Source organism: Urocitellus parryii, chromosome 7, assembly GCF_045843805.1.
Source record: "Urocitellus parryii isolate mUroPar1 chromosome 7, mUroPar1.hap1, whole genome shotgun sequence".
NCBI classification, from domain to species: domain Eukaryota; kingdom Metazoa; phylum Chordata; class Mammalia; order Rodentia; family Sciuridae; genus Urocitellus; species Urocitellus parryii.
In genome coordinates, this window is record NC_135537.1 from 108,895,242 (window position 1) to 108,919,936 (window position 24,695).

The 24,695-nt window shown below is 41.0% G+C and overlaps 1 protein-coding gene across 1 annotated transcript in view; it reads left to right on the plus strand.

Moving 5' to 3' along the window:
* Positions 1-2,781: 2,781 nt before the first annotated feature.
* Positions 2,782-24,695, plus strand: part of LOC113178616 (junctophilin-1-like) — a 99,473-nt gene continuing 77,559 nt past the window's right edge. The window contains 4 exon segments of the mRNA XM_077800992.1: positions 2,782-3,263; positions 8,401-8,489; positions 8,491-8,679; positions 8,681-9,177. Coding sequence (XP_077657118.1) covers positions 2,882-3,263; positions 8,401-8,489; positions 8,491-8,679; positions 8,681-9,177 — 1,157 coding nt within the window. The 5' untranslated portion in view covers positions 2,782-2,881.

Here is a 24,695-nt window from a genome sequence, read left to right on the forward strand (position 1 = left end):
GGCAAAGGTTCAGCATGAGAGGGAAAATAAGGACATTACTAACCCTGAGTACTGAACTGCAGCGTTATTCTACTGCTACGCAGTCATTCTCAACGCTTCCTCTTCCTAGTTCTCATTGCCAATCTTCTACAAGCAAAGATATGGAACCTGAACACTAGGGTTAACAAATACACCTGTGTGACAGGAGAAACTTCACCTGTGGTGGTAGTAGGTGAATGGAAGCATGGCTTATATGGTTACTTTGCCAAAAATTGTTCAGGATACCAAAACTTTCTTTCATGAAGAAACTCAATGGCAGAGTCAGGTTAGAATTGAAATTTAATAGCACACATGCAGTGGAAGGTTCTCATTTTTAATTAAGGTTCCTTTCATGGGAAGAAACCAATGAATGACCAGGTCCATTATCCTACTGAAATCTCCATGCTCTACCCAGATGCGTGTGCAATGTCATCCTTTGCCCTTCTACCACAAATGGACGAGTTATCCATTCAGAAGCCAGAAACCCACTCTATGCCATGTATGCCAGAAGAATTCTCATTTCTGTGAGAACTAAAGAGAACCTACTAACACACATGAGTGGGGCCAAAAGCAAACAGGCAAAAAAGCAAAAGGGCAAAAGCTACTGTGAAGAAAGCCCATTCAAAAAGGGGAGGAAAAAGATATATTAGCTTGAGCAACCACACTGTTTCTCCTATCAAACAGAGCCTCAGAATAGATGGGAATGTGTCCAGCTCCCAATTCTGGTGTATGCCATAACAGGAAATAAAATTATGGCTCAGCTGCAAAGCTCTGGGCCCTCTTTTTCCCAGTGGCCTAAATCAATCCCCAGTCCAGGACAAGATGCTGAGCGAGATGCCTAATTATTTCAGGCCACTAGGGTAAGCACTATTCCTGGCAACTCTGCGGGTAGCGCCATGGATGAGGGTTTCTAATTCTCTTTGGTGATTTGGCTCAGTGTAAACTGAGATTTTTCTTTCAGTCTTTCAGACAGATAAGCAGGGAAGATCAGCTCCAGTCCTAAGAGAGACACAATCAAGGTCAATTTCAGTTCCTTTTCTGTGCAGGAAAGTCTACTTTTGCCCTGCTGCCTTCCTGACACCTGTCCTTACATTTTTTTATCTGCTTATCAAATACCTAGTGAGAGGTATTTGGCAGACTCTGTTCTGGTCCTCCGCCAAAGGCCTCTCAGTCTAAGGAATAACAAGAGTTGCCTGCAAGGCAGTTTTCCTGAGAGGCCAACCTAAGACCCTTGGCTGTGAATCTGAGTATTTTAAGGGTGAGGTTGAGACCGGTGTCTCCTTAAAAGAGGCAATACTGACTGCTTCAACTTGTCCAGTACCAAATCCCTAATTCTTGGCTGGGCACTGCTCTCACAGTATACCCAGTTATTTCCTAACATTAAAAAAGCAAATCTAGTTATTTCTATTCAGAAAATAATGAAACTGTTTTAAAAGTTTGGGGGCTGGAGGGACAGCTCATTGGTAAAGCATTGCCTCATATACATGAGGCCCTGGAGTTCCAGCCCTACCCCCTACACACACTCACACCTCAAACACACACACACACACACACAAAGTTTAGAAGAGGTATCTAAAGTGAATTCAACAAGGCAGTGTTGTAGCTAGAAAGTGGATCAGCTGACACCTGTCCCTGGTTTTGTAGGTCACAGCTTCTTTGTTAGTTTAGAGCACTGTTTTACTTACCCTTCATCCTTGAAAACTTCTATTTACTTTCTTAAACCGAGCATACCAGTGGAGATGTGTCAAGTGTACATTTCAGGCACATATACAATACATACAGACTGAGTCTTCTGCCTGTTGGGTACACAGCTCCAGGATCAAGGATTTCTAAGGTTGTGAAGAACAACAAATGAGGCATTAAGGTAAGCAGGCTCTAATGGAAAAGAAAGCATCCTGTGCCCCTCCAAAGACAGCTTTAAAACCTCTTCTTTATTACAAATAAAAACTAACCAATTTATCCTGTGCTTTTTCAACTGCACTGCTCTCCCTCAGTATCTTCATTAAAGAAACCCAAACACATGTGCTTTGAAATGGGTAGGTGTAAAAAAACATTCTGCACAATTATATCTAGGCTGCCTCAGATTTATATCACATGCATACATATATTTGGAGGACATTAATTCACAATGACAGCTGAGCATGACAAATGCAACAGTACACAAGTTGGAATGCTGGAAAAAATGCAACTACAAACCCCATGCAGACAAACACATACAATAAGTTTTCCCTCATCACACACTGGGCCGCACTTACAAGGAGCTTAAGCACAATTGAAAAACCCCAAACACGGGAGGCTCCGGCGCCGCCAGCTGCCCTCACACATGGAGCCGCGCCTTCATCTACAGGCGTGATTGTCGCGCGGCCCCGGGTACAATTGCCCTCCCACCCGCATCCCACTGCGCAAACACACGCCCACCCGCCCGCCCGCCAAGGAAGCGGCTGCTTCTGGGGGGGGAGGGGCCTGGGGGCAGGGCCCGTGGGGCGGGATCGCCGCGGGGCCGGGCCTCTGCGCCTGGGGAGGGGACTGGGGGGGGGGCGGGCGCGGGGCGGCGCCCGGCTCACGTGGGCGGGCGGGAGCAGCTGAAGGCCCACTCGGGATCCTGGGCTGTCCTCTCGCGCGCGGCGCTGGCCTGGGCGGCGGCGGAGGAGAAGGAGGAAAAAGGCGGCGGTGGCGGTGGCGGTGGCGAAAGAGGAGGGGAGGACAGGGGCGGCATCGGACTGGAGCCGAGCGGCGGTGCGACCTGCTGGAGGCGCAGTCGTGAGCTCGCCCGCCGGGCCCCCACCCCCGAGCTACACCCTGCTGTGCCTAGCTCTGCCCGCGTCCGTGCCCCCGCGGGGAGCGCGCCGGGACTGCCCCCCGAATGACGGGCGGAAGGTTCGACTTCGACGCTGGCGGCACCTACTGCGGCGGCTGGGAGGAGGGCAAGGCGCACGGGCTTGGCATCTGCACGGGGCCCAAGGGCCAGGGCTTGTACTCGGGCTCCTGGTCCCACGGCTTCGAGGTGGTAGGAGGCTACACCTGGCCCAGCGGCAACACCTACCAGGGCTACTGGGCTCAGGGCAAGCGGCACGGGCTGGGGGTGGAAACGAAGGGCAAGTGGATGTACGGGGGGGGGGAGTGGTCACATGGTTTCAAGGGGCGCTACCGGGTCCGGCAGAGCCTGTGCACCCCCGCTCGCTACGAGGGTACCTGGAGTAACTGGCTGCAGGACGGATATGGCGTGGAGACCTACGGGGACGGAGGTGAGCGGCGTCGCTGGCGGCTCAGCTGCTCCACGAGACGATGCGGTGGGCATTGCCCAGGCTGCGGGGAAGCGGGGAGGACGCGAAGCGCACACTTCTAGAAACCCGCCAAAACACCTGGGGAAGCCTCCCACCCACTTCCCGCGCCCTCCCTCCCCCGGGAGGGTGCTTTGGGATGGGAGTGATGCGTGAGGGGTTAGTCTGACCCCGTTCTTGAAGCGGGCGATGTGTCCACACCCGGGGGAGTGAGGCGTGAATATACCTGGCCGGCACCGGCGCTGCACGGCCACCAGGAGGGAGCGCCGCCCGGGAGGGTTGGGCTGGAGAGAGGACGCTATCACTTGAGCCCGTCTGATTACGTTCCTGATCCCTCCCTCTCCCGGCTGGGTTTGAAATCACCACTCCCGTGGAGTTAGAGCGAACGCCCTGAGCTTGTGAGGCTGCGGGTCTGTGCGGACGGCTCCTCGGATTGGTTTCACGTGGAGTCTCGTATTTCGCATTTGGTCCTCTAGTAGCCTAAAGATAGAAGCCAGAACCCCATAACTAGGATGTTGGGGAATTGAACCTTATTTAGGGTGCATTTGGGAACGAACGTCCTGATCAAGGGAGCAAAGAGGCCACCTGATGCAGGTGGGATTCAGGTGGTGTATGTTTTTCTTTCTAGATTTCTTTTGCTTCCTTAAAAGTAATCTTTGCAGACCATTGGACAAATTAATGGGAAAATAGTTTAGAAATGGGCAGTGAAGTTTCCATTTAAAAAAAATTGAAAGATGTGTTCCTATAGCTGCAAAGTTAGCAACAATTTTGCTTCTGAGAATGTCATTACTAAAAACTGATTTGCATTAAGGTGTTGACCTAAACACTATTCCTGACTGTGAATCAAAATCACCTTATTTTAATATTTAACAATATTTGGGAGAGAAATTTTGTATACAGTAGGACAGAAGTTCCTGTTTTAAATTGGGAAAAGTATACATTATTGAAACAGGTCTCAAAAGTTGAATTTGTATGCAAAACTGAGAAAGATGAATGTCATGCATTGGCAAGGTACACTTTCTGATAATAAACATGATCATATTTAATTGAAAAGGATTGTGTGGAGGCGATCACCTTTTGGAATTAAGCCGCTCAGAGTTAAAGAATATTAAAGGGATCCAATTAAAAGTTTCTCCAGCCCACTGCAACCCCAGTTACGCCATTGCTTATATAAAAGCTTATACAATTTGTACACTTCACTTACTCAGAATACTTGGGCCCTGTTTCAAATGCAAAACAGCAGAATGGTAGGATTGGCTAAAAAGGACATCTTTTCATCCTACAGTATAAATAAAAGATATGGTTCTCATGGATTTAAAAAAAACAACTTTTTAATACTTTTCTGTGGGCTGTTTGAGTACTGAATTCCATAGTAGTTAATCAGGCCCCCTTAAATGTTCTCAATGGACATAACATGCCTTGATTGACAGCCCTATATTTGTTAATTTGTGACTAGGTTTTTATTGGAAGCCCTAGCTCATAACTGAATTCCATGCTCAAAAGTGGATTGCCAAATTTACTTTTTAAAAGTGAACATTATTTTATAACCCTTTTAGAAGACTGTGAATAGTTCTCTCACTTCAGTTTTAGGTTAAAAATAGTCTCCTTTTTAAGTTACTAGTCATTAAACAAAATCTGTTGGTTTCGAGTATTCATTATACCTGGTAATCAAAATATATGTAGCACAGTAAGATCTATCTATGTATGTGTTATAGAAACCAAATAAGTCTTCAGAATGACTTTGTGAATCTGTCTTCTGTTTATTAATTCAGCCTTAATATTTGATATTGCCATAGTACTGTAGTTTTCTACCTAAAACCCCAAAATCCTAATGTGCTACAAATAGAAATTAAAATAAAAAAACTTAAAAAAATCACTTTTGAATGTCAACAACACTCTGCTGATGACTGTTTTTTCCCTCAGATGTCACTTCATTAGAAAAATCCTTTAATAATAAAATGGTCTAAATGGAAGTATATTGCTATAACTTATTTTTGGTCAAATTAGGAATTATCACTTTCCCTATTCTTCTAAAGAGTTATTTTTGCCTCCATTCTCTGTACCACCACATATTCATTCCTGTACATCTTCTTATAGATTTAGGGAAAATTTAATTCCATGTATTTTATGGTAACATTGCACTAAAGGTTAAGAAGGAAGTAGTGATTCCATCTGAAAGTTATCAATTTATTAGTGATTTGTGTGTGAAGTATTGCTGAGCTAGAAACCCCTTGAGTGTTAATTAAGAATAAATTAGCATACTCCAGAAATCCAAATCTAAGGTACATGGAATTTTTTGTGCATATTCTGATCTATTGTACTGTTTTTTTCACCTGTCATAAAACTATTGAAAATATTTAGGAATAACCATTATTTTGTTAACTATCTTTGTAGCATATAAACTTAAGTTTGGCACGGAGCAGTCCAAATTTGACTGAATTTCATTCTGAACTGGATGCTTTCCACTATAAGAGTGTGCAGTTAAAACAGCTAGATCTAAAAAATCAGTTCCAAAGTGAACACAATTTAAAACAAAACCCATAAAAATAATTTTTATGCTTGTGAAATTTGCATTTCTATTTTAGGAATCAGGAGAAACTAATTACAACTTTATTTGAGCAGCAGGAAGAAATTGGAACCCACCTACTTTATAAAGAAATAGGCCCTTTTTTCTAGGTTAATTGACTAAACTAAATCTATTTTAAATTTCAGATGAACTACTTGCAATTTGACTGTAAAATCGTTTCTAGCAATGCCATGGAGGAATTCTTTCATACTGTGATTTTACAAAATAGGGGGGGATTGTGGCCAATGCTGCTATTCCTGCCCCCCTCCCTATTTGACAGTTAAGCAAAGATTTAAACTTTCTAATTATTGCTCTTGCTTTAAACAGCCTAGATTTTCAAGGAATACTTCTTTAGAAATTCCATATACTGATCTTATTTTGGAGATACTAACTTGAAGAAACTAGCTATTAATTTTCCATCAATGTTAAACATTTACCAAGATTTTTATGTTTTAAGAAGTGTAAATATGTATTGATATCAAACAATATTTTTATAAACTGTCCTGGCAAAACAAACATCATGTAGAAAAGTTAAAAGAATATTATTATAGCGATTTTAAATACTAAAATAAGGTGGTTTGTTTTACTGTACATGTATCAGATTATATAACTTTTATCCTAGAATTTAGATTTTATCTATATAGGCAAAGTCAAAGTTGAACTTTCCTAATAATTCAGTTCCCTTTCCTGTTGTGGCAGTGTTTGGTGATTGCAAATATTCAGTAGGAAGCTTCTTACCCTAAAATGTTATTATACAGCTATCCTTTTGGGTTTATCCTTTTGAGAAAGCTATGGTTCACCCATCCCTTTAGAAGTTCATAGATGTCAGGTTAAGAGCACATCTATGAAGAATATAATATTCACAGTACCAGACCCACTTAGTATTCCATTGTTGCTCTACTGTTTATCTGTTTATATGATGGAAATATGTCAGAATGGTCAGAAAGTGAAGGTAGTCTTGGAATTGGCATCATTACAGTTTTAGCTTTTACATGCAATGAAATAATCAGCCTTTGTTTACACAAACCAATATCATTATTGCTCAGTATATTTTAAAAAAATGTATCCTATCTATTAGAAACCTGTGCATGGTAATATAAAATGCAAAGGGCAAGATAAAAATCTCCATACTCAAACAGAATAAGGTGCAGACAGACCATAACCAGAATTTATTTTCTGACATCATAAATTGTCATGATTAACATAGAAGTAATTACATTTTAAAATTCCAGATAGCTGCTTTTGGGGATACTATAGTGTAAAATTTTGCTTTGTTTAAAGAAAATGGGCTTGACATTGAAAAGGGAATTCTAAATTCCTTAATTTAACCTTCATTTCCTCAAAAAATTATTTAAAAACCTGTACCAAGTTATTTAGACATTTGTACTTATTTAGTAGAAAAACACTTCAGATTATTCTGTAGAAAACACTTCAGATTATTCTCTCTCTGAAAAAGCGAATATTCATTGAAAAACTGATCTGGTACTAACAGTTTTAATGGATACTCTCAAGTACATCTTTTCTCAACATAGGTTTCCTCTGGCCTTATCTCAGTTTTTCCAGTGCTAATGAGAGTATTCTTTTCAGCCACCGTAGCTGTATAGTCATCAAACATTCCAGCTTCCACAGGACACATAAGCCAGAATTTGGGGATTTCGTGATCCTTTTTGAAGTAATTTCTTCCCTCAAGGTGCTTCCAGTCTGTAATGTGATTTACACTGCACTGGTAAAGGCTGGGTAAATCTATAAAGAGAAAGGCCAGGAGAAACAGGTTTAGCAAGTAATATGGTACAAAACTTCATCTTTTCACTTGAAGGGCAAAATGTTAAGCAAATTGCTCATTTTTTTCCCATGATGGTTCAATATATTCAGGATGGATATTGTATTTGTCAAGTCACTCAGCTCAGAAAGATTCACCCAAATCCAAATTGTATATTTTATATATTAAATGGTTTTCCCTAACCTAAAAATAAGATGCTGAGTGTGACAGAAAATCTAAGACCATTCATTTGACAACCTATGTCCCAGGCATTCAGATCACTGCTAGTCATTTTAAGCCTTTGTGCTTGTTGGAATATTATACTAACATAGACCTGAGTCATTTTTAGAAATTTTCAGCTAAATTAACAAATTAGAATAAGATTTACAAATAGTTCATTTCATCTTCTGTTGCACTGCCTTCCTAAGGAATTTTTGATATATTAATATCAAAGAGGAAAAGTTGTTTCCTAATGTTTGCTCTGTTTGTATTAGAAGGGAATGGTTTTCACTCAGAAAAATTTAATGAAATTTAGAAGCAAAAATTATCCAACTTTTAGAAAAATCCTATATAGTTGAAGTCATAAGGCGAAAATTGCAGGGCCGAAATTTATAAGTGGATGAAAAGTATATCCTAGAGTGGACTTGGAAGTGTGTCCTATTTGACCTTGGGCCTACCTGCCCTGTGCTCTGAGTTATCCCAGTAGTCCCAGTGCTCACAGGCGTCGCACCCATGTACCCCTGACTCATGCTGTGCTTTCTTGCGATCTCTCCAAGGTACCTACCAGGGCCAGTGGGCTGGAGGCATGCAGCACGGCTACAGTGTGCGCCAGAATGTGCCCTATGGCATGGCCACGGTAATCCGCTCACCCCTGCGCATCACCCCTGCGCACCTGGCTGGCCTCCCTGCGCAGCGAGCAGAGCAAGGGCAGCGTGCTCCACGATGCAGCGGCTGCAGCTGACAGCCCGGCAGGCACCCGTGGAGGCTTCCTGCTCAACTTCCATGCTGATGCCGAGCTTGGAGGCAAGAAAAAGGGCGGCCTCTTCTGCAGGGGCTCCCTCCCTTCTCGGAAGCATGAAACTTTGCAAGTCCGAGTCCAAGTCTTCCATCTCTAGCAAGTGGAGCTCCGTCCGCAGCGACACAGCCGTGAGCAGAATTAGTTCCAGCGATGCCAACTCCACCATCAGCTTTGGCGACGTCTATTGTGATTTTTGCCCCTTGGAAGACCACGTGGACGCCACCACCACTGAAACCCACATGGGCGAGTGGAAGAACAACAAGCACAATGGTTTCGGCATCAGCGAGTGCTCCAACGGCATGAAGTATGAAGGCGAGTGGGCAAATAACAAGAGGCATGGATATGGCTGTACCTTGTTCCCTGATGGCTCCAAAGAAGAGGGAAAATACAAAAATAATATTCTGGTCCGTGGAATAAGGAAGCAGCTTATACCACTAAGAAATACAAAAACTAGGGAGAAGGTGGACAGAGCAATAGAAGGCGCACAAAGGGCAGCCGCCATGGCGAGAACCAAAGTGGAAATTGCGAATTCAAGGTATGTAAATGCAAGGTGGGTGGTTTTGCTGAGTCGGGTCATTCAAAATATTTTGTCTGTCAGTCTGCTGGTGACATCACAAATAGGTTTCTTCACTTGCCAAAAATGAGCCCAGTAGAATAAAAGTCAGAGATGATGTACTCGCGCTTTTCTGAAAATTTACATCACCCCAAAATGTTGAAGATTCATCATACTTCCTTTCCTGTTCTAACTTATTTAACACCATGATGGTGTTCACTCAGAACCTTTGCACCTCTTCCTTAGTTCAGGAAGTTACCTTTTTAAAAGAACAAACCTCTGAAATACTGCTACAGAGAGCTCTGTTTTGTGTGCCATAGAGACAATCTCTCTCCACATAGAAATATACCCAGTATTAATGTCTACCTTTATTCTAATGTTTGAGTTGAACAGATCTGTAAAATTATCATAAATTCAAACTTCATTGAAGTCTTAATAGGTGAAATTGGTTTTAAGAAAGCCACAAAAATCTAGCTAGATATGGCAAAAGTAGAAAGTTAAGATAAGATCTAGTGTGTGTAGTTTTAAACAACAGAGCTCCTCTGAATGAGAAAGGCAAAGAGACTCAGGCTTATAAGAATGTCCACATTCTGTGCAGGAAAGATTAGATCATTGGTATATTAAAAGGTCTGGGAAACTTGACATGGACAGATGGGACACTCACTGTGCCAAGGTTGGAAGAAAAAGCAGTAGAGAAGGGCTGGAGTGGGAGATTAAGAGTGAATAATAGATTGATAATGGGGAGGGAGGGTCAGGAGGACTTTGTACTTGAAGTTTACCATTAATATCTAGATTTGGGGATTCAGCAAGAGGGCTGGAGGAATATGTTGGGAATAAAATTTTATTATGTATGAGTATCATAGGTTAGACAAAAAGAAAGGAAAAAGTTGGTTATATGTGGAGATTTTGATGTATATTTAGATAGATACCTACTGGCTGTAGTTTTGTGTGACTTGAAGCATCAGTTTGGCATAGAATGTTAAAAGTTCTGTTTCTGCCTCAGTAGTAACTCTTCTACCTCTTTTTGAAACTGCAAAGTATTAGCATGTCTTCAACTTTTTATTCTTAGCATTGAGTTAATGGACACCTCCCCCTTTTCAATTGAACCTTATGAAATTTCTGATAACTTTTTGTGTACAAAAAATGGGCAGTTTTATATGATTCAACTTAATACTTCTGGACTTATAGAGAGATTGTTGTTGCTGCTGCTATTTTATTTTTAATGCTATCTTAGGGTCAATATTTACTTCTGAGCATCCCAAACACTAATTGGAAAGTGAAAGAGGCCATCTTTTTTTTGCACTCTTTTTAGATAGATATTATGTTGAAACTCCTCAAGGTTTTCCTCTTCATCCCAAACTGAATCCTATTTTAAAGTGAATGTTTCCTGTTCACCAACACAAACTTTCATGAAGGATTTTTTCCATTTTCTCCACAGAGCATCTTTTTATAAAAAATTACTTTTTTTAGTTGTAGATGGACACAATATCTTTATTTTTTAATTTGTTTTTATGTGGTGCTGAGGATCAAACCCAGGGCCTCCTGCCTGAGAGGCAACTGCTCTACCACTGAGCCAGAATCCCAGCCCGAACATCTTTTATTGTAGATCATGGTTCTCTTTGGTCAGCAAGTCTACTTTCAGTTTACTTGTCAGCTGGGCTACTTGGCACATCTAATCTTGCTGGTTTCCCTGGCCCTCAGCTAATTTTCAGAGCAACTTTATACCTTTTGCTAGGCCCAATCCTCTAATTTTAAATGCATTCCTGGATTCTTCCATTTTATTTTCACACTACAACCTAGTGTATACTAAAGGCAAGTTCATTCTTGACGGATGATAAACCGGTACAGACAATCTAGCAAATGACTTATTATTGACTTTTATGACTAGTTTAAATTGGAGGAAACTACATGATACAAGGGGGCTACTTGTGATACAGAGATGATCTCTGATTATGTTAGTCTCATGAAAACCCATTTACCCAAGTCCTATTCACATTTTCTCTTTTGAAAGACTTTTAAGGGTAGGATCATATACTTTGTGAGTACTATATTTTATAGTTATAACCTGGAGAACATTATCCTAAAAATCTTTCAGACAGCTAACTACTGCAGATTTTACTTAACTATTTAAAAAACACTCAACTCGTCATGCTAAATGCAATAAACCAGCCATGGAAGGACAAATACTGCATGATCCCACTTACATGAGGTATCCAGAATGGTCAAACATAGAAACTGAATACAGCAGTAGTTGTCAGGGAGTGGAGGGGGGAAATGGGGAATTATTGCTGATGAATAGAAAGTTAGTTATGCAAGTTGAATAATTCTAGAGATCTGCCATACATCACCGTGCCCGTAGTTAACAGTACCAGATTGTGCATTTAAAATTTGGTGAGGGCAGGTCTCATGTTAAGTGTTACCCCAGTTTAAAAAATACTGCTATTTGGGTGACATAATAGAAAGATTAAAAATAGAAACATTCAACTAAACTTTTATATTTTGCTTATTTCATTTTTTTAGTTCTTTTCAGATTTCTTGCTATAATTACTACTACAGATATAGAGTTTTGCAACTTGTTTTTGGAGAGGGTAGCTGAAGGACTAACATTCCCCATGTATTAGCTCTTGAGATTAGAATTCTACTGTCTTTTTAAATTTTTTAATGGAAGATTTTCTTAAGGTTTTAGAGATTGCTGCCTGGAAGGAGGACCTTCTAGCTATGTTATTAATAACTGTGGCTCTTTATAATGCCAAAGTATTTGCAAAGTCCTTCTGCAGTTGCTGTTACTGTTGAGTTTTGGGTCCCCCCCCCCCCAGTGCTGGGATGGAATCCTGTGCCTCCTTCATGCTAGGAACACACTTTATCATTGAATTCCACTGCCAGTCCAATATTTTAGCTTTTAAAAATATTGAAAAATTAAGAACATAAAATGATGGGTTTTCCTGTCCCCAGCTCGGCCCAATCATGTCAGAATAAGAACTAGAAACTAAGACTTCTGGAGCTTACTGCTATGGAAATCACTAGTTCACCAGTAGCAATACAGGAAGATGACAACTTAATAGTTAACAGCCATTCAGTTTGTCCACCCAGATGGTATTGATCTTGATTCTGTTATTTTTTATGTGTTAGAGGCTTTTGTTTGTTTCTTACATCCCAGAAAATATGTCTGCCTTTGTACCTTTACCCCATGTTATCTCACCCCAGTTTATCTTAAGCAGAAGATAAAAGTTGACTTTTAGGGACAATAATTGTAGCCTTTAACAGTGTGCCCTAAGGGAGATAGGAGACATAGAACCAACTACCTTTGGGATCTATAGACTTTGTTTTGTTTCTGTGAAGGGAGAGGGAGTGCTGTTTCTCCCAGTCAACACTTAGGAGGTAGGAGGCTTGTTTCTGCAGGATTGTTGTGCACCCTGCATAATTCTCATGATGGGCATGACATAATGGTGGGTAGAAGACATCACACAGTAGACTCTAGGTACTTTACTAGCAAGTCAAAACTGAAGGAATGTTCATTACTTGCTGAGTTCTAGAAAATTTCTTTAGGTTTCTGCTGCAATGCAAAAAGTACTGTGTTGATGAGATTTAACCAAAAAATTTTCCCCTTTTGTCTTGGTTGAGAGTAAAAATCACTACCCTTAACTAAGAAAAATCTCAACATTGTTTTTAAAGAAATGTTCAAGAGGTGGTAGAGCAACTTGGAATATATGGAGAATTAAGCATGCCTGGCTTTTACTGAAGCTGCTCCATGCCAGTAGCTGACACGCCAACTCTCCGCCTGTAATGCCACCTGTCCTGTTTTGTAGAAGCACACACTACCCTGGGGGACTTTAGGACAGGGAGAGCCAGCACCCACACCCAGGCCTCTCAGTCTTTCCTTCATCCACATTTACCCAGACTGTTTAGTTGGATCCTTTTGAATCACTGGAAATCTGTTTAGAGCATTGTAACTAAAATGGGTCTCCTGATACTTTCTAGAAAATATAATGGACAGACTGTGTTTTGGTAGAGAAGACTGAAAGCCCCTAATCTCCAATCTGGAAGAGTCATGAAATCTTGTCTGGTCCAAGGACCTTAATTTCCAAGGCAGAGACTGATCACTCCAGTTTCGTACAGTTCCTTAGGTGTTCAGTGGCTATTTCCTCACCTCTTACCTGCAGTAATTCCTTGCCGTCTCTGTCATTTCAGTCACATTTTTCATCTGGTTATTGTTGACTCCCATCAACTTTTTAAAAAAAGATGTTTTAAAGAAGTTATTACTGCTTGAGTAAGATGATTAAAGGAATAACTTTAAGGGAAGGCATTTGATTAAGAGAGCAAATGAGAAGTGACCCTTGGGGAACTGCACTTCTGTGGAAATGAGTATGGACTGGAGTATAGCTCAGTGGTAGGGCACTTGCCCAATATGTGCAGGGCCCTGGGTTTCATCCCCAGCACCGTGAACAAACAGGGAAAGAAATAGATAATTCGATCATTTAGGAAGGGGTAGAGTCAGAAGCAGTGCTTTGTGTGCTCTGAGCCGTGGGGGAAGTAGTTGCCATGCTAGAGGTTAGAAGATACACAGGGAGAGTGATGGGAGACAGCTGCCTAAAGCAATCAAGAACCCCAAGGGTTGGCTTATGCTAGCGGGCCATATCAGACCTGTGAGAAGAAACCAGAAGGTGGGGCGGGGGTTAGAAAGGTAGTTAGAACTACTCCATTCTGCCCACCTCACCTCACAGCTTCACTCAAGCTAGTGGAGCTCACTGGTGCATAGCTGGCTGATCTCCCAGCATTTCCCTGAAGGGTCAGTAAGTGGGACAGGCCCACCAATCATGTGGGACTGTGCTGCTGCTGTCACCAACCTCTCTCCGACCATTAGTGCCACTTCAGGTGATAACAGTGGCACCTAGACTGGTCATGACCTAGACAGGTCATGTTAGGAAGGATACTGTTCTCCCTGCTGCCCAGCCTCAGCCCCAACCATATGACATTGTCACAGGTGTGGCTGGATGAGGCATGGAAGCAGTTGGATAGAATGTGAAGGGCCTCCAGTCTGGGTGAGCTTGCTACTCCATCTGTCCTCAGAACTAGAGGTTGGATTCCATGTTTGCCAGTTTTAGACTTAAAAATAAAAATGATACATGCTCTTACTGTAGGATTTAAAAAAAAAACAACTCTTTCCCTTACTTTCTATTTAGGATACAGTTCCATGCCACACTCCCCTCAAAGTGACTCAGCTGTGACAGCTTTCTTTACCTGGGGAGGAGAGTTGATGCTCAGCCCTTCCCTCTACATGGTCAACTCCACAGTCCTCATTCAGATTTAGGTATAAAGTCTTTTCCTCACAGGTTCCTGGACCCCACATCCTCCCATTCCACTTCCATCCTCTAGATTTAAATCCCCCCAGTTACACTAAATTACCGTTGCACATCAGTGCATTTATTGAATATCTCTTGCCACAACTGGATTGGGAAAGACGGACTGATCCCAAAGGACAGTTTGCTCCCTTTTGTGTCTTCATCATAAGCTTAGATCAGGGACGTAGGTAAGTGTTCTAGTAATGATGAATGAAGAATTGAATTCTTACCACTTAGGGTATGAGTGCTCCTTCTAATTTGATTTTGCTGGGCATTTATGAACTATAGTTGGAAGTAAGGAAACTTAGCGCCCAATAATTCATACTATACTAATAGTCCAGAAAGTGCAGAAATTGCAAAAGTGTGGGTCTTAAGTGCCCTTTCAACTTCATTATTATCATTATAAGGCATGGCCAGAGAATAGAACTTCAAGTTAAGCCAAACTTTTCTGCATTCTTCACAGGTATTGTGCTGATCAGTGGTACATATGAATGTTTCTCTTAAGACATGGCAACTCCAGGAAGTCAACTTACCCTAACTCTAATAATATTGTTTCATCCCATATACATTTGACATCATGGCAGTATATACTAAGTCAGGAAATGGGAGTTTATTGTCTTCTAAAACTCAAAGTCTGCTGAATATTCAGCTGTCCTTACTACTTTTGAAAATTTTTCTTGTCCTGACATTTGGGGTCGGGGAGGGGAACATTGTTCTTAAGTTCAAATAATATCAGTTGAATACATCAGGTTGGGTGGGGTAGATAGAACAGTGCTGTGTAAGATTGCTTGACTTGATTCACACCTCACTCATGAGTAATTTAAACCCAATGTCAGCCATGAGTCAGTATATGTTATGTATCCAAATTAAACTGAATACTATTGATTTTTAGGGAAAGATTCATTCTTTGCCAAGTTATTATGAAAGGACAGGACTTTAACATTTTTAATTTCTATTGCACAAAAGGATACCCTTTCTCTTTCACAAATCAAAATTAATTATTTACATAATTAATCGTTTCTCTTCTGTAATATTAGTGGTCATATTTCTAAAAATCAACCTTAAATTACCTTTTCCATGGCTTTTTTGTTTTTCTTTTGTTTTTGACTGGGGCTCTGATTAATTTTTAGTTAGCACAATGATTATTGTAGGAAGATGAATTCCTTCTAATGCCTTGAAACTTATTTCTTGAGGAGACTGTTTGACAGGTCAACTTACAGGAATTTACAGCTAAAAAGAACATTACTTGGAGCTGGGGTTGTAGCTCAGTGGTAGAGAGCTTGCCTGGCACGTGTGAGGCACTGGGTTGATCCTCAGCACCACATAAAAATAAATAAATAAAATGAAGGTACTGTGTCCATCTACAACCCCCCCAAATATTAAAAATAAAAAAAGATCATTATGTAATTATTTTCTTTAGTGGTGATGCCTGTCTTATTCCATATCTGCACCGTGGCTGCCCAACCCCATTCCCACCTATTATAACCAGCACTTCTCTGAACAAGTTCCAGAGGTTTGGTTAAAAGCCTCATCTGAGGCTCAAAAAAGTTACTGGAAGCAGAGGCTAATATTCACCTTGCCTTCACAGTGGGATGGTTTTGAAGATTGAATGAGAGAGAATGTCACAGGGCTTTGTAAATGATTAATTAGTGAGTTCAGTTAATGTCCAGGGAAGTATTTCAATCCTAATAGTACCATTTTCAAAAGTAAAAGTTGGTAGAAGACCAAGAAGCCAGGGTGGGATGGAGGTAAAATGGAGTGAGGAAGAAAAGGGAAGGAAGAGAAGCCTTGGGAGGCAGCGGTAAGCAAAAGAAAAGGGATGAAACCCATCAAGCCCACCACCTGAACATAGATGTGAGTACATATCAAGATTTGCTGGGGAGGGCCGAGGGGCGATTGCAGAGAGTGTACTTAGCATGCATATGACTCTGGGTTCCATCTCTAGCACTGAGTTCTGTGTGGAGTCAATGTATTTTTTTTTTTTTTGTCAACAGGCAATCATCCAGCTATCTATTTATGTATACATATAATGGCTTTCTGTTTTTTTTTAATTGATATCAGGAATTAAACCCAGGGATGCTTAACCACTGAGCCATATTTCAAGCCCTTTTTTATATTTTATTTAAAGAAAGGGTCTCACTGAGTTGCTTAGGGCCTTGCTAAATTGCTGAAACTGTCTTTGAACTCGTGATCCTCCTGTTACAGCCTCCTGAGCCACTGGGATTATAGGCATATGCCACTGAACCCAGCCAGTTACATATTTTTAAAGACTGAAAAGAAATGGCATATGTATTTCTATTGAATTATGCTGGGCTACTATTCTGAAGACAATATAGGATAATAAAATATTTTTACCTTCATATTGTTTAAGTATGTTTCTGTAGGTCATTATGGTCCTTTTATGCATATTATAATTTTTTATTGTACAGTAAGGGTTTAAATGCATGTTTCTCCTCTTTACCAAAGAATTCCTGTCTCAAAGGGAAGAAAGCATGGAGCCTGATCTAACTTCCTCACGTTTGTCTCCATGCTGTTTAAAGAAACTAATGCTTCTCTATCCAGGACACAGGAGCATGCACCAAGGATTCTCTGTGGATGTTCAGAGAGAGCAGCTGGAACCTAAAAGATGACCTCCAAGGGGGCAGCTGTGTCCTGCCCCCAAGGAAGGTCTAGGCTTGGATGCAGTAGTACTAGGAGGTGTAAAGGAGACACGGAGCTCCAGTGGGGGCACCCCTCCTTCAGCTCTGCAGTTACATCACCTGGAGTTTAACAGGCCATTATGCACAACATGGGAACACATTGTGTTAGGAGAACTTGGTAAAACCTTCTTTGGGTATTTTGCTTCTGAAGATCTTTCTTTTAAAACCTCTTCCCCAAGCCCCCCACCCCCACAAGTCCAGGCTCATTCACAAACTCAGAGGCATTGAGGTGGGCATGCATTTCCATGACTAATAAGTAGGTTCAATTGAATACAAATTTAATGAGAATTAGTTGCAGGTCATAATTAATGGAAAGATCACACAGTAATCCAGACTTTTAGGTTATTAAAAACATGCATTTTAAAACTCAAGTCTTGTAGGCATGTCTCTCTATTTTTATTACTGAACAAGGAAGGCCAGGCAGGAGAAGATGCTTTTCTGTGCCATGAATGGGATATGAGATAATATTTAATTGTGCAGAAATCTACTTAGTGAAAACTGGCTGGGAATACTAGAGAAAAAAAAAAACAAAACCAAAAACCCAGAATGATGGCAAGCGAGGTTTGGGGGACACATGTTGACCTTATTTTAACTCTAGAGTTTGCTTAGATCGTTCAAATTTAAACGGATTCCATCTCATTTAGCTCTGAAATATAACACTGTCCTGGTGGTATAAGTTTGAAGAATTAAAGCAGTAGATTGTTTTTAGTATAGCTTCATCTGTAACAGAAAACACCCTACTATTATAATTTCTGGAAAGTCCCCCAAATTGTGACAGCATTCATATTCTGGATTTCAGCATTGACTGGAGAATTCTGTTTGGGGCAAGTGGTAGAGTTGGTGTACAAGCTCACAGAGCTGGGAGGCTGCTCCTAGCAGCAGCTGCCAGGCAGCCGAAGCACCCTGCTCACAATTTTCCATTATGGATTAACCTGACTTTGCCAATCTCACTTTACTCAAGACACCAGACTGGATGCTTGCAAGATTAGTGCCTTGCAAATCTTTGAGATGCTTTTCTTATTATAGATGAAATATGAACATTGTGTTTAGGAACAGGGTCCAGCAAATGCCAAAGGTATTTATGCAAGTCATTCAGCTTTAGTACAAGAGCCTCCTGAGAATAAAATCAAATCAGCTTTTCATCATTTTGCCCTTCTATTTTAATTGGTGTTTCACATTTATTTGTATAGTATGCTAAATGAAAAATAAGCTTCTTTCTCAGAAATTTAATATGTAAGGAATCAAAATTGCCTTCAAAACAGTGTAACACTTTGAAGTCAATCTTCTTAGAATTTCCATGTGGCCAAAAGAAACTTATTTAAGCCAACTAAAATATATTTATTCACTTTCTAGCAAAACAATAGATTTTATGCCAACGATCAACAGATAACTTCTGTTATACTTTTTTGCTAATTTTTTAAAAATTCTAAAGAAGATTAAACCTTTTTGCAGATTTTACTCTGTCAAGTTTTGGTCTCAGTTGCTTGGGTCTGAAAGTTCCTATCTGTTTAACTTTTTACATAGATGTGGGATATTTTCAAATTTGATTTTTGAATTTCGAGATTTAATGTATTTTCTTGCATTAGGGGAATGGTTAGTCAGAACACGTTGAGGAGATACACCACAGAAACCAGAAATCTAGGGTTTGGGGGTAAGAATGGAGACACATCAGGTGATGAGTGTTACCTACCCTCCCACCAACCCTGGTGACTCGTTTCCATCCTCACTCCTGCTTGGCCCAGTGATTTGAAAATCATTTGAGCTGTGGATGGATTTTCTCATTGTATTAATAGATTGTCATGTAAATGTAAAATCATGATTAAGACCTAGTTCTTTCCCTTCATGGAGTCTGGTTAGGCAGATTTTAAAAAGAAGTTACCTATCAGATAATTGGCATGTTGCTGTGAGCTTAGGTAGCACATAGCAGGGGCTTAATCATAGTCTGGGGCTGGAGGCAGGATTCTGCAGGCAGCATCCAGCCTGGCAACCACAGGATGTTTTTTCCAGAAGACACAGGAGGGTGCAAAGGACAATAGCCCTTATATATTTGAGGGCATGACAAAATGTGGAATGTCGTTGGAAAAGGGAATGGTAGTTGTGGGGGGTGGGGAGGTCTGAGAGATGAATAATAACGGAAAGACCACTGTGGCTGCAGGTAGCAGAGGGATTGGAGAAGGTAAGGGGCAGTAAAACTGGAGACAATTTTAAGTAGTCACCTGGTAACCAGTAATCTGGGTAAGAGCCCACAGTTTGAGCTAAGCAGTGGCAGTGGGGAAGGAAAGAAGCAAATGCATGGATGAGAGCCCCCCACCCCTGCAGACCCACTAGGACTGACGAGGTACTGAGTAGGTGTGGGAAGAGTCAGAGTGACTCCTGAGCTCCTGGCTTGGCCAGCTGGATGGATGGTGGCCCTGTTTACTCAGACAGGAAACTTGCGGAGAAAGATTAATTTGGATTTTTCACTTCTTAAATTTTGAAATGCAATCCCAAATGAGAACAGAGAACATGGGCCTGGGACTGTGAGAAATTAGCACTGGACTTGTGATCTGCCACAGGGTTCAGTTCAGATCCCAACTCTAAGAAACAAAGATGTTTAGGGGACTTACAGAGGAAGGGGAATCCTGTGTGTGTGACACTAGACACAACTCTTTTTAAGAGGTACAGGTCAGCAGCTCTCGCCTTAAATGAGTAGGAATCCATTGCCTGATGACAGTGCAATTCAGGTATCAAAATTTCTGTTCCTAAATTTACAAAATTATGCTTTCTAAGATTTCTGACCAGGGAAACTACCCAGTGAGCAGCCAAGATCTGTTGGATTATTTTTCACCCTTGGCAACATCCTGGAACAAAATACCACTCTCATAAATTATTATTCTAAAGAAACATCATTTGGCAAACATTTATTTAGTGCCAGCTCTGTCCAGACATGGCACTAGGCCCCGGGAATACAGAGATTAATAAGAAACCTGCCGTTAAAAGCAAATACCCAGCTCAGTTTGTGGTGGTCTTACACAGCTGGCAGATGCCGCAGGGCTGCAGGTTGGAGGGACCTCCACCCCAGGAGGCAGCCTGGGCAGGCTCATCGCAGACACTTCTCTAGGATCTCTGCACAAGCAGCACTCTCTGTCAACAATGTCCTCACTCCAGGCCAGCTCACTTTGTCTAACTTCTCTTAGTTGTGATTATGTTTAAGGTCCGTAGCAGGCTCAATGACGCAATCTCAGAAAATGTCTCTTCAAATAAGCGATCTTGCCCCTGATAATAGGAACACTTTGAACAGGAAATACATAAAATGTCTACAAATTTCATAATGCAAAAGGGAAAGTGATTAGTGGTTTTTTTAAAAAAGTTTAGAGAATCAAATGATTCCTGCGTAGAGTCTGTAGAAATATGATTAGGTGTGATAGATGAATCCTGTTAGCAATATTTCGATCCAGAGACATCAACGTTGTTTGGTAGTGAATTAATTCTTTTTGGCAGTGTTTCCAGATAAGGAAGTCATGTAGACATTGCTCAACATTTTCCTAAGGGCATCATATGCTAGTACCTGTGCCCTTCCCATTTTGGTCTGAGGATACTGAGTTGGGTGAAACCTTTGGGCCACGTAGACAGCCAACAGCTCTTTGAGTGGTTATTTGGTGCCTGGATTTGTGGTGTGACCTTGACATTATTATCTCCTCTAATCTTCATCACGACCCTGTGTGTCTGTAGAAAATTGATGGCTCTAGTCTGAGTCTCAGGTAGCATAACAGGCTTTTCATCTCTGGGTTTAGAGAATTGGGTTAGGAATGTTTTCTTGAACCCATGTACTTTTCTTCAGTTCATAAAGGTCAAGCTGTCAGGGGATGGTATTATTTAGTCACAAACTTCGATTTACCATTGTGTCATTGAAAAGATTTATTCTTCAACTGCCACAAAATTTGCAGGCCAAGCATGAACAGATAATGTCAGTATAATAGAGTAAATTCTAAGAAAAAATGCTCTGCAAATGCAAAAGAAGAAGGACCCTGAAGGCACATGGGGCTTAATGGAATGAGGCTGAGCTTGAGCTGTGAAAAGGAGGAGAGTTTAGGCCAGAAGCAAATGGCAGGGATGTTACAGAAGGAAGGAAGCATCAGAGCAGACACACAATGAAATGAAAGTGTATGTACAGCCTAAGTTCCTGCAAGCAGATGGGCCTGGAAGAACAATGTTTCTCTAGGGCAAGTGGTGCCCTCCAGGATGGACACCATTTATCTACCCGTGGCAATCACAAAGAGTGCTCAAAAGTTCCTGCTCTTGGGGCGGGAGCTATATCTCAGTGGAAGAGCACTTGCCTAGCATGTGGGAGGCACTGGGTTTGATTCTCAGTACCACACATATCAATAAATAAAATAAAGGTCCATCAACAACTAAAAAAATTTTTTTTTTAAAAAAAGGTTCCTGCTTTTCTATCCAGTATCGAATTTAACATTTCTTAGGATAAGGCCCAGACATTTGCATTTTACAAGCTTCCCAGAGTGTATTCTGAGCTTTGGTAGGTAGAGACTGGGACATGATAGGCAACAAGATCTAGATTTGGAAGCTGCATTTTTGACTGTTGGCTTAGGAGGTCTTCAAAGGGATTTAAACAGAGAGCCATCTGCCTTTGAGATGGGTGGTCTGATGTCTTCATGGAGAAGGCATTCAGGGGGACCAAGACTGGAGGCCTGGTCTTGGAGGAGATTTTGGTAAAGATTCTGGTCAAGGGCAAGTGCCATGGGATAAAATCAGCAGGACTTGGTACACTGGAAATAGTGGGTGAGGAGCAGAAGCAAGTGTAAGATGTTGTGTGTTGCCCATGAGGTTAACGGAAAGGTTCATTCATTCCCAGAATATGGATGATTTATTTCAAACATATAAAGAAACCCTTCTTTATGAGTCTCAATCAATAAAATGGATGCAAGAAGTGGGAAACTTTTCCAAATTATTACAGAAAACCTGAGCCTGGGATCTCATTACTGTGTGAATTTTCCTTCTTCTGCCTTTTTTTGGACCTGACTTTACATACCAAAACCAACGATGCTTCTTATAGAAATTACTCAGGGAACAGTGAGATATCACTGACATTTTCACTTTTCCAACTCCACATTTGTCCTCGGTCAGAGGACTGGTGGATTGAAAGGGAAACATTCCTACAGTGTAAACCATTAGGAATGAAAGTATAATTAGGAAGATCAAAATTAAAAACTTTTTAGAAGTACCCAGGATCATTACTTGAATGCTGATCATTCTTTTGTTCATCTCAGAAGTATTATCAAATACACACTTCATACCATGCTGGATCCAAAGGACAAAGAGGAGTGTGGGCCTGACCCCATCACTGGCTTAGAGTCTGACAGAGGTAACACATACAGATAGGAAGTAGTTAAAAAAATAGTGCAAAAACAATTCAGCCAGCACTGTTGAATACCGCCCTGCTCATTCCACGAAGGTTTCAGGACAGTTTATGTAAATGTCATAATGGTTGGGCTTAGAGGAATTAAAAATGATTAATTGGCTTATTCGTAAAGCAGTTCCAATGACTGTTTTTAATTTGGCCTCATATCCTGGTAATGTTTTCTTTTCCCCTCATATTACCATATGAATTAGACATTAAAAGAATTTTGAAAGTTATCCTTCTTACACTTCACTAGTTCACAATAACTTTCAGCCCATTGGAATTCTTGAAATCTGATTAGCAAACAGACAGTTGCTAATGTTTAATTCCACAAATTAAAACAAGGGTAAGAAAAGCGTATGTAAAAGGGTTTTTCTTTTTCTTTTTTTTACCCTAGAATCTTCAGTGATGTGTTATTTTTGCAGTGTCAAAGTTACTAAATGTTATTGTATTTGAAAGTTTAAATTGCAGTTGCCATATTGGTCACAGTTACAGAGCCACCACTGCATTCAGTGCCCAATAATAAGATCTTTAAAGGTGCTTCAAGGGAAACAGAAAGAATAAGCCAACAAAGAAAAGAAAATGGGCCTCCCACTCCCCACAGTGTTCACGTAATCACGTGAGTGTATGTGTGAGCACATGCTGATCATTAAGAGGCAATGAGTTACAACCAAAAGCAGAAAAATTAGATGGCATGAATAAAGGAGATCTGATATAATTTGCACATTGGGTGCCAGGTAGAGTTGGTCTGGAGTGACTTGAATTTGATCAGTGAGCAATGTTTTCAAAGGAGGCTGAGACATGATTGGCAGAGGTGAGTGGAGGTACTTGAGGAGAAGGAAGCCCACTCTGGCAGTAAAGACCACCAGTGCTCCTTGTCTGTGGGCAGTGACATTCCAGAGTCTGCTGAAGAAGGTCTGATCTGGGCCTCATTGACCTCTTGACATTCTGTGTTGATGTTCCTTCATGACTCTTGTGGTCACTAGAACTAGAAGACAAGGATTTTCCCCATGCAGACAGCTTCCTCTAGTCTTCATCCTACCACTAGGAAAAATACAATCCAGAAAGTTCATAAACTTATGGAGAGCAGTAGTGGTGCTAGTCCCAAAATTCCTGAAAATTAGTGTTTCTGGTAGCAAAGAATTTAAAAGAAGAAGAAAGAAAAAAAAAAACAGGAAAGTAGGAGGCTGGAGAAGCTCAATACAACCCTGCTGTCATATTTAGACTCTGGAGCTTCATCCTCTGAGGAGTCTTATTCACAAATGTGAGTACAAAAAATGTACTCAAAAACCCTTCTGAATTCTGCACCACCCTGTCGGGTGTATAATCCAAGAGGCCCATTGGATTGCTGTGGTGTAGAGCACAGCTGGGTCACGGAAAGAGCAGAGGACAATTAGATATGAGGTGCCTGACTATGAAAGACTCTTAAAAGCACTAATCAGGTATTATGCAACATACAAATGGAAACCATCTCCATGTTCCGAGGAAGTTAGTAACATGAGCAAAACAACATCTGAGGAGGGTGATCTTAGCTGCTGTGCACACAGCAGATTGCAAGCCACAGAAGTTGGGGACAGGAAAGAAGACATCAAGGACATGAATAAATCAATTCAGGCAAAGAAAACTAGACCCTTGAACTTTATAAAGGGAAAATCATCTCAGATGCAGCTGGTTGTGTACGAGGCAGCTAGAACTCTAAAGATACTAATACAGTTATCTAAAAGCACCTGTGGAACTGTGAGTATTGTTGAGACACTTGGGGGAAGACAAGAAGGAATCTTGCTTGGGCATTCAAGGTGGAATAAGGTACATGAGTCTCATGTTTGGAGCTATAGATCCTTGAATGTTTAAGGACTTCCTGAGGAAATGAAAAAAATCAAAGATTGATTGACATTTATCATAAACAGTTGTTAAGAAGGGGCTTAGGGAAGAGAGATCTCTAAGGAGAAAGCAGAGATGATTTTATAATAAGATACCAAACAAGGTTTGATTGTGGTTTGAAATGTAATACATTAGCGTAATTCCATCATCTAAAATCTAATCAAATTAGTGAAGACATAATCC